The sequence below is a fragment of the Arvicola amphibius genome, chromosome 12 (assembly GCF_903992535.2).
Source record: "Arvicola amphibius chromosome 12, mArvAmp1.2, whole genome shotgun sequence".
Lineage (NCBI taxonomy): Eukaryota > Metazoa > Chordata > Mammalia > Rodentia > Cricetidae > Arvicola > Arvicola amphibius.
Window position 1 is genome coordinate 70,569,497 of NC_052058.2, and position 14,107 is coordinate 70,583,603.

General features: G+C 38.5%; 1 protein-coding gene across 1 annotated transcript in view; it reads left to right on the forward strand.

The window, feature by feature from the left end:
- The window catches only part of Hmcn1 (hemicentin 1), a 445,711-nt gene that overhangs the window by 116,878 nt on the left and 314,726 nt on the right, over nt 1-14,107 (forward strand). The window contains exons 3-4 of the mRNA XM_038349717.1: nt 9,282-9,440; nt 10,349-10,471. Of these exons, the coding sequence (XP_038205645.1) occupies nt 9,282-9,440; nt 10,349-10,471 (282 nt within the window). The remainder of the gene's footprint in view (nt 1-9,281; nt 9,441-10,348; nt 10,472-14,107) is intronic.

Genomic DNA, 14,107 nt, shown 5'->3' on the forward strand with positions numbered 1-14,107 from the left:
TCCTCCCGGCTTGTTCATATCTCACTACCTCTCTGTCATAGAGCAGATGCCATATTTACATCAAAGGAACATGTATGACGTCATTATACATCATACGTTATTATCCAAAGAAATGCCTGATGTGTAGAGCATGCTCACGTAGGAACGTGAGTAGATGACGAATAAACATGGCAGAATATGCATACGAGCCCAGGTCAGAGCACATTTTAGAGTGTTAATGTTTAATTAGTTGCAGTGTTAGGTGAAGAGCTTGATTGGGACTGCGAAGGTCACTCTGGTTTGTGTGTGTCTTGATGTGCATACCGAACTGAGTGAGTTATCGCTAACGGATATGTAAATGCACTTGCACAAGTACCTCTTGAGTAGTCTTGTTTTTGATGAATTTTCTTCTTGTCACCTTTCCTATCAGTAATTCTCTGTCCCCCTGCCCTTATGGCACATTGCTACAATAGTCATTAACCTGCCACTTCATTCCTAGTCACTTTTCTTTTTTCTAGAGCCCTTAGAATAGAAAAATCTTTAGATGTTGAGATTCTCTAGGAGAGTGTGGGGGTAAGTCTTTATAGAATTGTTATCCTGTTAAGGGATTGTGACTTGAAGAATCCATTTTCTAGGTGGCCTCATTCTCCACACTCACTTATTCTATTGTGAACTCTTGATGATAAGAGCCTTGTAGTTCTCGGTGCAGCCCGGGCGATGATTCAGGGTAGTAGGGTGTAGTTTACATAGCTGCTGCACAAATGAATGGCAGTTCTTTTTAAAAATGTTTGTTAGCAGCAACATTATATCAAAATGATTTGAACTCACTGGTGCAAAGATATCTTAAAAACCCAATCCCAGTTTTCAGCATGTCGTAGAGACCCAGAAAGGTCAGGGAAGGAAACTTTCGAGCTGAGGACCTATTAGGAAGAGATTGTATTTGCCTTCGCCTCTGTAAGAAGGCAGCGGAACTGTACTCACAAATGTCTGAACAGACTGCAAATAGCCGCATTCCAAATAAGACCTGGCACCGCACTGCTGTTTCCTGCTGTTCCCTGTTTGCATTTTGAAGGATCTTCAGGGAGTGTCCGTATCCTCCCTGAGCCATTTGTCTCCAGGGTGAAAGACCTGCTTCCTGACTCTCACCCGTTGACTCTCTTGGCAGAGCTCAGCCCAGCACCCTCTGGAATTGAATCTGATGCAGTCAATATCTAGGGTGGTTTGATTTTTACTTCCAATTAAAAAGGAATAACTCTCAGAATTGGAGCTGGTGTCCATGTCTCTGGACATTTGCTCTGGGCGAGGCACATCTTATTAATATTATTTATTGCTGTTTTGTTTTGACTTGTGTTGTCACAAGGGGTCAATTAGAATATCTTGTTGAGAAAGAAATCAGATATTTAGTTTTTCCTTTCATTTAGCCCTGGACACTATTACAAGCATCAAGGATACCATGGGAGTATTTTAATTTGAAACTAGCAAATGCTTCTTTTTTTTCTAATTAAGGCAAAAAATTGTATTAAGGGTCAAATTAAAAAAAACAATCCAACAACTCTAGACTGCACTAGTACTTCACGTTTAATCTAAGAAATATGCACTGTTTTCTCTTTGTTCTTTGCGTGGAAAATATTTTATTGTTTCATAAATTAGTATGAGAAACTGAATATGTTATATACTTTATGAAATTTTTGTGTAGGATAGTAGATTTTATTTGGGGTATAATTTCTGGACCTCCCCTACCCCTGCCCAATCACTGGCATTGAGCGAAGTAAGAATTGCTACATTTTTAAACCTTGGATTTGTGGAAAAGCAAACATCTGAAAACATTCCTTTCACATCTTATTTTGAAAATAAGAAAAGGGGATTCAGTTTGAAGTACATTAAATACGTCTCCATTAACACCACATCCATCTCAGTTTATTTTCCCATAGAGAAATGGAATAAGAAAACCAATCTAAACACTTCCAAGAAAAAAGGACAAAGTTAGTACATTTAGATCGTTATGTTTATTGCATTAATTGTGCTTTATTCCTTTTCATCATGTTGACAGAGAAGTGAGTTTAAAGGCAAATGAACTTTCTCTCTGGGGACAAGGAGGGAAGGCAAATGGTGTTCAGAGTGCACATGGCTTGGCAATTAATAAAGCTGTAAATATCCAGGGAAGAGTGCTGCCTGGGGTCACATTCTTTATAAGAAATTATAAAGCCTGTTGAGTTTTAGAAAATATTATTGGCACTGTTACACTTTTAAGTATTTTATCCAAATGTTTTAAAGAACAAAAAGCGCATTAGTCAAACATTGGAAGTAGCAAGAGAAAATTCCACAAAAAATAATAATCAAGAGATTTCTACATAATTAAATAGCACTCCCAACTTTTGTATATGCTGTTGATCCTCCCTCCATTCCCATAGAACTTACTTTCTTTTGTAACATTGAGTAGAATAGACTTTTAAAAAGCCCAAATGTATGTGGGACAGCGGTGCTCCCATAGCAGGAGGACAGAGTGGAAGATCAGGGTGGGCTCTGATTTCCCTCCGTCCTTAACAGAAGCAGAGGAATGAGCACAAGGCAGCACATGCAGTGGGTGGATGTGTGGGGGAGATGTTTGGCTGTCCCAGAAGAATGGTTGACACAAAAATTCTTTGCCAACAGAGACCGCGAAACACTATGGCTAAGCTGGCAAACAGTGTTCACAAATGGAGGCCAAGATAATGCCAGCTTTAGAAGAATTTGCAGTGGCAGACAGGAAGTGCTTTATGTAACTTCTTGTGTTCTGAGTCACACACCTGGAACAAGTGCATTCCTTACTTCTATAGTAAGATGCCAAACAAAGAAACCAAATAAAATGAAACCTGATTCAAAACCAAAAGAGAATGGGTTATACATCCCCATGGATGTAGATATTATATAAATGTTTAGAAGATTTTATTTTTATATTTGGTGCTGTAGTTTACATGTTTTATATTAAAAAGATTTTCCTTTTGACATACATATGACTTACACATCATATTTGTATTTACTATACATAAAATACATCCATATATTTACATCCATTTGTATTTACACAATATAAACTTTAAAGGAATGACATATACTTAATTGTTTAACTGGAGGAAAATACTTTGATTGAAAAGTCTAATTTGTAATGCATGTGCAGCCTTCAAGAGTGGCATCTGATTCAAAAATGAAAGTGGCGTCTACTGCCGCTGCTCCCTGTAGTGCTTCTTGAAAGGACACACTCTCCACCTACTTAAGACATTAATTTGCATTAGTTATGGAATGTGTGCCCTAGGGTAAGTTTTGCAAGTGTTTCAAAGTCAAGTCATTATTTCAATTTAAAACTACCAAAACATTACTATGTCTTCTCACAAATGAATAAATACCAGTGTTGAGATATTACATGGCATATCTCACTTAGTTCCCCAAATTTTAAGCACCAAGACTCTCCACATTCATATAGCCTCTCTCTTTCTCTGTCTTGCACACACACACACACACACACACACACACACACACACACTCAGTATACATTTATACACATATACACACATGTGTATGTTTTCATGTGTGTTTATATACATACATTTTATATATCCTTGTATTTACGTAGGTAACACCAATTAAAGAAAAAGAGGTCATAAATTTAAAGTGAGAGTAAGCTGCAGGCTCATGGGAAGACATGGAGGGAGGAAGAGGAAGGAGAAGTAATATAACAATATTATAATCTCAAAAAAATTCTTAATCAAATCAGAACAAAACTGGGGGCTTTTAGTGCCTGAACCAGCCCTTTATTGCTCTGTTACTTTTCTTCCAACTAATGCTTTAAGTGACCTTGTTAATATAATCAAATGAACATATTTCTTTACAAAATTTCTCCTTTATTTTTAGTTCAAAGCAGGAAAGTAGATAATCAAAGGCAGCTGGGAGTCTAGGGTTGACTTTATCCTTATCAAAATGAATTTCTTTCTCAATTATTTTTACCTCTATTCTTGCTTCCCAACAGCTCTTGAGTAATTAGCTCACCTAAAATTACCGAGTAGAAAATGGTGAAGTTAATTGTAATTAGAAAGTCACTTACTCTCCTTAGAAAATTTCTACTAAATTAGAGGGGCCACGTTTATTTAAGAGTGACTATAGGTACTTTTTATGTAGTATGATGATGATGATGATGATGATGATGATGGAAGCTTTAGTATGACAACTGACCTGTGGCCAATGAAACATCTTGACAACTAGTTTGCTTCTTAGAGTTTTTGTTAGAGTTTCTGAAAGAATAAAAATCCCTTGAGGGCCACCCTGTGTCCTCAAAGGTAAATAAGAGAGACTGAGAGTGGAGCACACCTGTGGAAATGAGTGACTCATGTCCAGCTACCCTTTCTGGTGCCATATCCAGAACTAAATGAATGATTGATCTTTTTCAATTACCTTTTGGGCAAATGTCTAAGGACAAAGATTATAGAAGCATATGCTGCCTGTTTGGAAAACCGAATATACAGATGGCTAGAGCAGAATAGGTGTGGATGCGAATGGGAAGTTTCTCGATATTTCTTTCAAAATGCACCTGTGTGAGACTGATTTTAAGGATAAATGCATAATTCTCGGCACAATTAACATTTGAGGCTCCTGGTGAGAAACAATTTGCTAGCATATGATGCATGATTCAGTCCCTATATGCTACTTAACCCACCAAGCGGCTGTCCACTCCCCACAGTAATGGACAGATCTGGTTCTGTCTGCTTTTAGATGGTGGTTGGAAGTCAGAATGCTTCCTTGCCAAAGGGAGGTTTACCAGAGTAAAGTGACTACATTTCTTCTAATCAAATCGATAGAAAGGAAAATTGAGAGGTTTCTTCTCAGTCTAAATAGATCAGAAGCATTTATTTCTCCAAGAGACCTTTAGTTTTACTTCTTGGGTCTTGTGAAAAATGGAAGATTAGTTGTGGAGCCTTGGAATTGAAACTGACTTTGAATATTGTCTTTGCAATTAGCTGTCAGATGCTTGGATCCTTCCCAGGGTGCTATCAGTACTTCAGAGCCAAACAGCTCTAACTAGAAATTTCAGTCCTGGTCTTTGTCTGAAGATGACACCTGGGACCTGCACATAGTAACATCTGGGCGCCAACATCTGCTGATGCTGGAGCCCTGTATCTGCTTTTGTTGGCAGACATATCACATTAGTGAATAGTGGTCTAGTCATCAGCTAAGTCCCTTGGGTTTCTGCATATAAACTTTTAAACCAAGGCTCCATCTTTCTTTGTATGTGTTGATTTTTAATAATCCTCATTTGTCTACTGTATTGTATATGTGGTCCCCATTTTAGCAGATTGTTTTATTGGTTAGTTAATGACCATGAACCCTGTCTATATAAAACTTCCTCATGGGAACATCTTCATAAATTATAAGCTTTTGAAATTAGTTTTACTAGTAAAATGAATTGTACTAATCCACTTTTACAAAGTCATAAAAATGTGCAGTATAAATATATATTTTATCATATTAGGGAAAATAGTCAATATTACAATCTTCATGGACTCATCTGTAATAAAAACATCGTCAAATGTACCACAAAGCATTAAAAATGTGCATGTGAGTGGTAAAGCAGAAGGAAGAGAGACTTGGAGAGACAGCTAGAAGTAGCAGAGAGGAACAAGCAGGGAGCCGGGGCTGGGAGAAAACTGGGCTGCCTGGAGCTGATTTTGACAGCATGAATACCTAGAGTTTAGTACAGCAAAAAATGGTTTCAAGGACAGCATTGGTCCTGCCTGGTGCCTTCTGGGACACACAGGGCCATCCAGGAAGCATGGGCAAGGATCCACACCCTCTAGAGAAGAACTCTTTTGTCTTCATTTGACAAGAAAAGAGTTCACAGTAAAACAGCACAGAGCCCTTGAAGAACAAAGGAAGACATTCTATACTAAGTAGATATAGCTGGGAAGAGAGGGTGCCACCAGGATGAAACTGGGATTACCATACTGGGATCAGTTTCACATTTTGCCTGTAGTTTAGCCTGTGTACCTCTACATGCCTTCGGAGTGAGGTGGTGTCAGGTGGCACATCTGTTATACTTGCTGGCCTCCATCCCATTGCCTTCTTCAATGGACTACTTTCTGTTACACCTCTTGTGAAACAAGAAGAGGCCCCTGGATTTTAGGAACATTATAGTACTTACTTAATTCCTGTTTAAAGTATCAGCTGCCTGCAACATCATATATTCCCTATGAATATTTGAATTGTAATCAGCGGATCCTCTTCTGGGACTCAACAAAGCTTCACTCACTATAAAAGTGCCAGCCAGTTGGCAGGTCACTTGCTGATGAGTTACCTTCTTGACTGACAGTTGATAACCAAGAAGCATGGGAATGATGGTTGTTGTTTAAAGCATCCAACATAAAGATCAGGCATTGAGGCTTTAATTTGAAGCCCACCTCAGGAAAACTTATTTCACCATTATTTTGTAGCAAAGGTAGCATATTACAAAGGTGACAGTCCTGGGTATGTGACGTTCCTGGGTATGTGACACATATTAGCATGATTTGGGGACTCCTACCAGGGATGAAGGGCAGCACATGTGTCTGTGAACTCTGCCATTGGGCTGATTTATTTTAGCCTTGCTTTGGACACAGCTTAGAATTAGGTTTAATATAACCCGATCATTTCCACATGTGCATTATGTTCTCTTGGTCTAGAGTCACTGGTGATATCTATAACTGAGGGTTGTAAACTATTGATTACTTGAAACTGGGTTTCCCATCTAATTTCCCTGTAAGTACCAACTGCAAAGGCCTTTTCAGCATGTCGATTCTGCACCAGGCGACTCTAGCCTGACTTTGAGACCAGACTCAAAATTCAGCAGAACACAGTCATGTTAGACTAATGGTAAGCACTGTAATTCCTATACAGAGTTCTAAGAGTTGAGCATGGTCATAGGAATGGAAATCCAAATATTACAGAGGCCCAGGCAGAAAGATTACAAATTAGAGGATAGCTGGAGCCGTATAGCAAGACTCTTGTCTTAAAAGTGAATTATTTTGGAATTTGTCAGTTTTTGACAGCTTTGAGTTAGATAGAAAAAGAAAGAAAGAAAACTGAGGCCTGGGTCACTGAAAATAAACTCAAAGAAGAATGAAGTGGGCTGATGAGAAGCAATGCAGTATGGGAGAGCGGCTGCTCTGTGGCTGGCTGGCCTCCTTCCTTGACCTTTCCTTTGATAACATCTTCCCTTTAGGGTTTGGAGAGAGTCCTCAAATTTCTCTAACTCCTCAGAGTTCAAGGGTTCAGTTTATTCCAGCTTCTTCCCACCCTGTCTTGTATTTAGAAGAGACAGCAAGACAATCTGTGTTTTATTGCTTCCTCCACTGATAAGATTTCCATTCATTGGATAATCTCGCTTTCCAGGAATTCATTATTGGATGAACTGTAGCTCTGAGGCTGCAGCCTGTGCAAAGTTTATTCCAGAAGCAGCGTTTACTGTTGAAAGGTCACATGCTTCTAATTTTTTTCAGAAAATGTTTTTACATTTGAAGTATCTTCCACAACTTAGCAAACTGTAGCTCTCTGTAGAATTATAAAGATAAAATGAGTATCAGAAGACTGAGCAAGAATGTTCCTACTGATATTGATATTTTATTAATACTGATATTCAAAGTTCAAAGAAAAACCCCAAAGTTTATCAAATCAGACCCTCCCTATTACTTGCTTTGGCAATTGCTGAAGTTGTATTATGTCGTTCATCTTTATGCTATCTTTAATTTGTGTAGGTTCATGTTTCTGTGATTTTGTCGATATCTTTAGGTACACAATTATGGTTATTTTCTCCTGTTAAAAAAAATCTCACTGCATACAAAGAGGAAAAACAGAGGGGGAAAAGAGGCAGAAAAGAGGGAGAGAGGAAAGAGGAAGGAAGAAGAGAGAGTGAGAAAGAGCAAAGATGGAAGAAGTTTCATATACTGCTTATAATAAACATATTGTAGAAATATATACTCATACATGTACTTGCATGCATATTTCTGTATATGTATACATACGTACATATATGTTTATATATTTTGTTTGCCTATTTATGATAAAAGAGCTACTTTGGTCCTTGTGCTTTAGAGGGTTCCTTCCGCTCTGGGATGATATCACTTGAAATGAGAGAGGCTGAGTTGGAAGGACGTGCAGAGGGAATGCAGCAAGTGTGCCTAGATTGTGTCAGCTGCCTTTCCCAGCACCATCTGCTTGTTTGCTCACTCATACCCATCCGCTTATGCTTCCATTCGTCAGACGACAACAGAGCACTGCTTCGTTCTGCAGGGAGAAGGGAAGGGGGTATAACTCATAATTAAACTCAACTAGACGGCAATCTAAGCAGGAACAGTATTTGATGGAACAGCCCTGAACAATGAGAATTTTCTTTCTCTGTTTTGACCATATCTTAGGCAAGCCTCTACTCTGTAGAACAGAAGTCAGCAAAAGTCTCCTCCCAGGCAGAATGGGTTCAGTCTCCGCTTCTTTACTTGATTTATATATTTATTTATATACCTACACACACACACACACACACACACACACACACACACACACACACACACATGATTCAAATATAATTGGTGTGTGGGAATTTGAACATTAGAGAAAATGTCATTTGAATTATAAAAATGTGCTTACATCCAGGGCAGAAAATATAAACTATAGTACATTCCAACATATGTTACTCAAATATTTCCTTTTTACTCGATATTCCTAACTTTCCCGACTTCCCTGAGATTGTCCACTAGTTCTTACAGAAACGTCGTCCTTTCCCTAGAGCTCTGATGCTTGGCCTACAGAGAGAATACTCTTCCTGTTTTCTCGTACCAGATGATCTAGCTAAGGGCCAGTTAATGTCTCAGATTCCGGTTACAAGTAGTGACTAGTTCTCACTTCCCAAGTATACACTCATTCAACGTTATTTACTGCAATAAGAACCACTCAAAGATTGTAAGAAAGAAAATATTTCAAGTACCCTTAAAACACAAAGCATTCGGAGTGTATCTGAAGAGTGACTAGGCTAGCTAATCCCAAAGAGCAAGTTTGAAAGAGGGAAGGCCATGTTATTGTAACCTCAGGAAGAATAAAAATTTTCCCTAAGTGCAGAGTTTTTCCAGTTCTGTATCAATTTATATCTTTTTCATCCTCTCCTCACAAAAGTGATTAATCTGGTAGCAAACTGTCAGAAAATAAAAGTAAAGAGTGATTGTTTGAACTTTAAACTCCTAAAGTCACTTAGGACAGGAATACCCATTTCTTCATGAAATGATTTCATCTTGCTTTCTGTTCAACAGGGTGGTGGCGACTGTCCAGAAATGAGTATTGGCGCTATAAAAATTGCCTTGGAAATTTCCCTTCCTGGGTCCTTCATCTATGTTTTCACTGATGCACGATCCAAGGATTATCGGCTCACCCATGAGGTGCTGCAGCTGATTCAGCAGAAACAGTCCCAAGTAAGTAGGCATCGTCCCTAGACCTGCTTGTGGAAGGTCGCTTATCCCTTTTGATTATTCTGTGTGTGATAAATATCAAAAGTCATAATCATTTAACCGCACATCTGCCAACCTAGTAGGTACATGTCATCTAATTCTAATGTAGGAAATTCATACTTATCAATAGCATATTGATACTTTGCTTTTATCTACAAAGAAGAAGTGATTGCAGACTAATTAAAGTACTTATTAACATCTTACCCTATTTGTTAGGTCTATATTTCAAATGCCACTTTTTTTATGGAGAGTCTTTCCTGAATTATTTATTCAGTATTATCAGTTAATTATTAACATGTACAAAACTCAGCAGTTTAAAACAGCATTTTACTTCCCCATGTTAGCACACTTTAGTTAACCTAAGCCACTAATGCTTGCCTAGGAATGTTTAGGTCTAGGAATGTTTAGGTGCTTTTGGTTTTTTGGCTTTTCTTTTAAGATGAAGCAGGTCAATTTAGGCATGCCCTTCTTGTGGCCATGGCAGAAACACTGGATATTGAACAGAAATCCAAAAGGTGTCTTGAGCTGAAACAGAGAACTTACAGAATGATTCTCCCAGATGACCAAACTCAGATCCAAAGATAACAATATATTCAATACCTGTTTAATAAGATCTTCAAAATTCTTTGCAGTGTGCGTGGATACATGATAAGATGAGGAATTGAGGCCACTGGGTAAGCTAGCATAAGCTTCCATAGCCAAACTCATTCTGAAATCTAAGTAACTGTTTCTGCACAGGCCTGTGGTTAAACAGAAGATAAGGTTAATAATTACCATATTCATTTGCATTATATAGCATATAACAGGTGCTAATAAATATATATTGATTTCTTGAAATCAATCAAACTCTCTTCTACTTTTACAAATCTCAGGTGGTATTCGTGCTCACTGGAGATTGTGATGACAGGAACCATATTGGATACAAAGTCTATGAAGAAATTGCCTCTACAAGTTCTGGCCAAGTGTTCCATCTGGACAAAAAGCAAGTGAATGAGGTCAGTTTGGTAAAGCAGGTCTACCTTGTTAGCTACTCTGTCAAAGTCAGTTAGGCCACTCCAACTGTGATGAGTTTGAAATCTAAAACAGGTACAACCTGCAGATCTTATCCTTAGACCACACGTGGGTCAGTAACTGATTAACTGCAGTGAACTGATGTGTGGATACAGATTTATTTAATACTAATTTCTTGACTGAATAATGTTACAGTAACAAGACCTTTAGGCACTTAAATTTCAACATTCACTTAGTTTAATAAAATCTCTTTCTATTTCATGTTGTTTAAAAAGTTAATTGGTGTTATTGATGAGTAACTTTCAGATAACAGGTAAAATTAGGCTTGATCTGTTACTGAAGTTGAATGTGAGAAAATTATCATGCAAAATTCCAATGAGGTTTATTATCCACTGTTAAAAATCTAAAATCTATGACCAATAACCATAGAATTCGAAAAAATGTTGGCAAAAAAACTGTAAATCATTGTAAGAAAATTGAAAAATTCCTTGAAATGGGTCTAATTGTTATGATTTCTTTTTCTTCCCATCTATTATTCTGCCTTGGCTTCACTTGTGTTATTAAACATTTTATTTTCCTATTAATTTAATTATTTGACTTCTACTTATGTTTGTAGGAGCTTACCAGAACAAAGATAAAGTCTGAGAAAGCATAGTTCACAGTTAGCTTATTTGATCTTTGGATCTATACAGTATCTACCGACTTCATGACAGGATCCTTTATGCCTTGATGAGATGGCTCATAGCTGTCTTCTAACCAAAATGCTCACTGCATCACCATGGAGTGAATAGAAAATTACAACTTTTCAGAAGAAACGATTCAGTAAAAATATCTTTATCAACTATTTCCATGACCAACCTGGATGGTTACTTTAATTTAAAAGTTTTCTCAGACACGTCTGTTGAGGGAGCAATAACTCGAGCTCATCTTACGTCACCATTAGGGATTCATAAACTCTTGAATGAGGCCTAACAACTACAAGGCGCTCCCTTGCAGTTAATTTGAAAAAAGAAAACAAAAGCACCCAAAGGAGAAGTAGGATGTCTGGGGAGGACCTAGGAAAGAGGACAGGGCTCCCAGGAACTGGGTTTCTTGTCTTGTCCCATACACTGTAATAACAGGATGAGAAAGGCTTGAAAGAAATGAAAGCTTGCTGGCTGAAGCTGTTTTTAACTTAGATTCTGGAAGCCCTTAAGGCATGGATCAGCCTCTCAGGTGTCAGTGAGGACACAGCAGCTTAAGGCTTGATGAGACTGTGAGAGGTGATCCTAATTTTTCAAATTAAATACTAAAATTTCCCTTTTAATTTATTTATTAATTGTAAAATAGAGTTTGATAGGAGCAAGGATGAGCCTTGGCTTTCCCTGTCAGTCTGTGTCCCTCCAGTATTCTTCAGGAAAGGGTGTGATGTCTCTTTTATCGTGGACCAATGAGATTCAAAGGCATTTTGACTAGGGGTGACTTGGGGAAAATCTCTGCTCTTGGGTCTTGTTGTACATACTCTTGAATCCTGATCTGATGCCAGCAGCTTGATACAAGTCTGCCAATCAAACAACTGTAAAGGATACTGAACAGCTAAGAAAGCCCAGTCTCTGGGTTCAATCTCCTAACTCATTTTAGTGCTAAGTGTCTGTAGTTAGGGAAATGTTGCTTTTCTTAGGCCAAGTGATCAATCAGTTACATAAAAGTGGGTAAACTTAGACATCTTATATTTCTTTGTGGCACAGGCTCTGTGAAGGCTAGCTACCTTGTTCACTAAATGGAGATAATAGGATTTCTCTTTCAGAGACTGTCCATAATATTAAAAGAGAATGCAGGTGGAATGTTCTGTACAAGGTACTGTGCAGGCTATGTGATGACTAAATGCTCACTGGTATTGCAGTGACCCCATTGGCTCATTCATTTGAATGCTTAGTCATGGGGGGTGGCACTGTTTGAGAAGGCTTGGGAGGTGTGGCCTTGTTGGAGTCAGTGTGTCACTGGGGATGGGCATTGAGATTGCAAAAGGCCATGCTAGTTCCAGTTCTCCCCCTCTGCCTGTGGATGTGAAGCTCTCAGCTATTGCTCCAGCACTGTGCATGCCTCCACATTCCACATCATTATGATATTGGACTAAACTCCTGAAACTATAAATCAGTCCCCAACTGAGAGCTTTCTTTTATAAGAGTTGCCTTGGTCATGATGTCTCTTCATATCAAAAGGACAGTCACTAAGACAAGGGACTCTAACCCTGTGGTGCTATTTTGCCTTTACCCCGAGGGCATTGTGCCGCCACCATCTATCTGTGCTGGAGAAGTGACAGCTGGAAAGAGCCCTGAGTGGGAGGACCCAGGACAAACTGGCAATTTTCTTTTTTCTGGTTCATGAGTGAAGATATTATAAAGGTGTGTTGAAACTGTCTAAATCAATATATCCCATAAAGAAAGTCACCAGAATGGAAGGTTTGTTAATAGGAAGCGTTGTAGCATTGGCCAAATAAGACTCACAAAAGTTTGGGATAATAATTTAGAGATTTTTCTTTTCCAATTGTTTTAAATTCTTTTATTCTACAAGTGCTGTGAATTCTTAGGGAAATAGATGCCTTCATGCTATGTACTCATTTAAGAACACAAAACCCAGACACTATGTCCTTACATTTTATTCATGAGAAAAAATTTCATGTACTCATTTTAAAGGAAACTTAAGAGTGTTGTGCATTTGTCTTCGTAACTTACTAAGTCAGTCTAAGAACCTGGTGGGAGTACAGCTTCAGTTCATTTGAAGTTTTCATTTGCTGTCCTTTTAGGAGGGATATGTGGAGGATCTAGGTGTCTTTCATCTATATTTAACATAAAAGGTGACCCAAAGTGAAATTATTTGGCTGAGTACCAGTGACCTCTAAATCACCGTGTGGTGGTTTTTGTGTCTTGAAAACACAGGTTAAGATACACATCTTAGTTCACCTTTGAAGACAGAACAGGAACCAAGCTTCACTGTACCTTTCCATTTACTTGGAAGCTGGGTTATCCTTCTAATTAATGCTGGCTTTGATATAAAAGGTGCCAAAGGCTGCATTCTGTGTCAGGGAGGCAAGCATGAAGAATACATTGTTAATTAGGTCATTCACCTGTCCTGAGCGCCCAAACCTTTCTCCACATTCCCACAGGCATAACTCTACCATCTCATCCCCATTCAAAACTTCGTCGTGGACATCTCAGCCTCGTGGGCTTCTCTCATTTTAATAAGAGTTAGCATTCCTGCAGATGTTATATCTTACTGACACGGTTATTAGTAGCCATCACAGCAGAGGACATATGGTTTACTCAAAGGGACCAAAGGTTGTTTAATGAATGACAGTACGCTGCAGTTTGGGCAGGCCTAAATGCAGCCATCAAGGAACAATGGAACATTAAGGATGTAGTAAGGAGTGTCTGTCTATATTCTCCCTGAGTTTGAAGAAGAGGATAAGAAGCTCATAACACCACCCGGCAAAGCACAGACTAAAGACTTATGAAGAACTTTGGCTTGGGATAGGCAAACTGAAGCCCTGTGGCTAAGTATCAAACCCTTTTATATTTCCCTAAATATCACTGGAGTGCAGAATTCTGAGATCCTGTTGAAGCAGAGCTTAAGATCAGCAT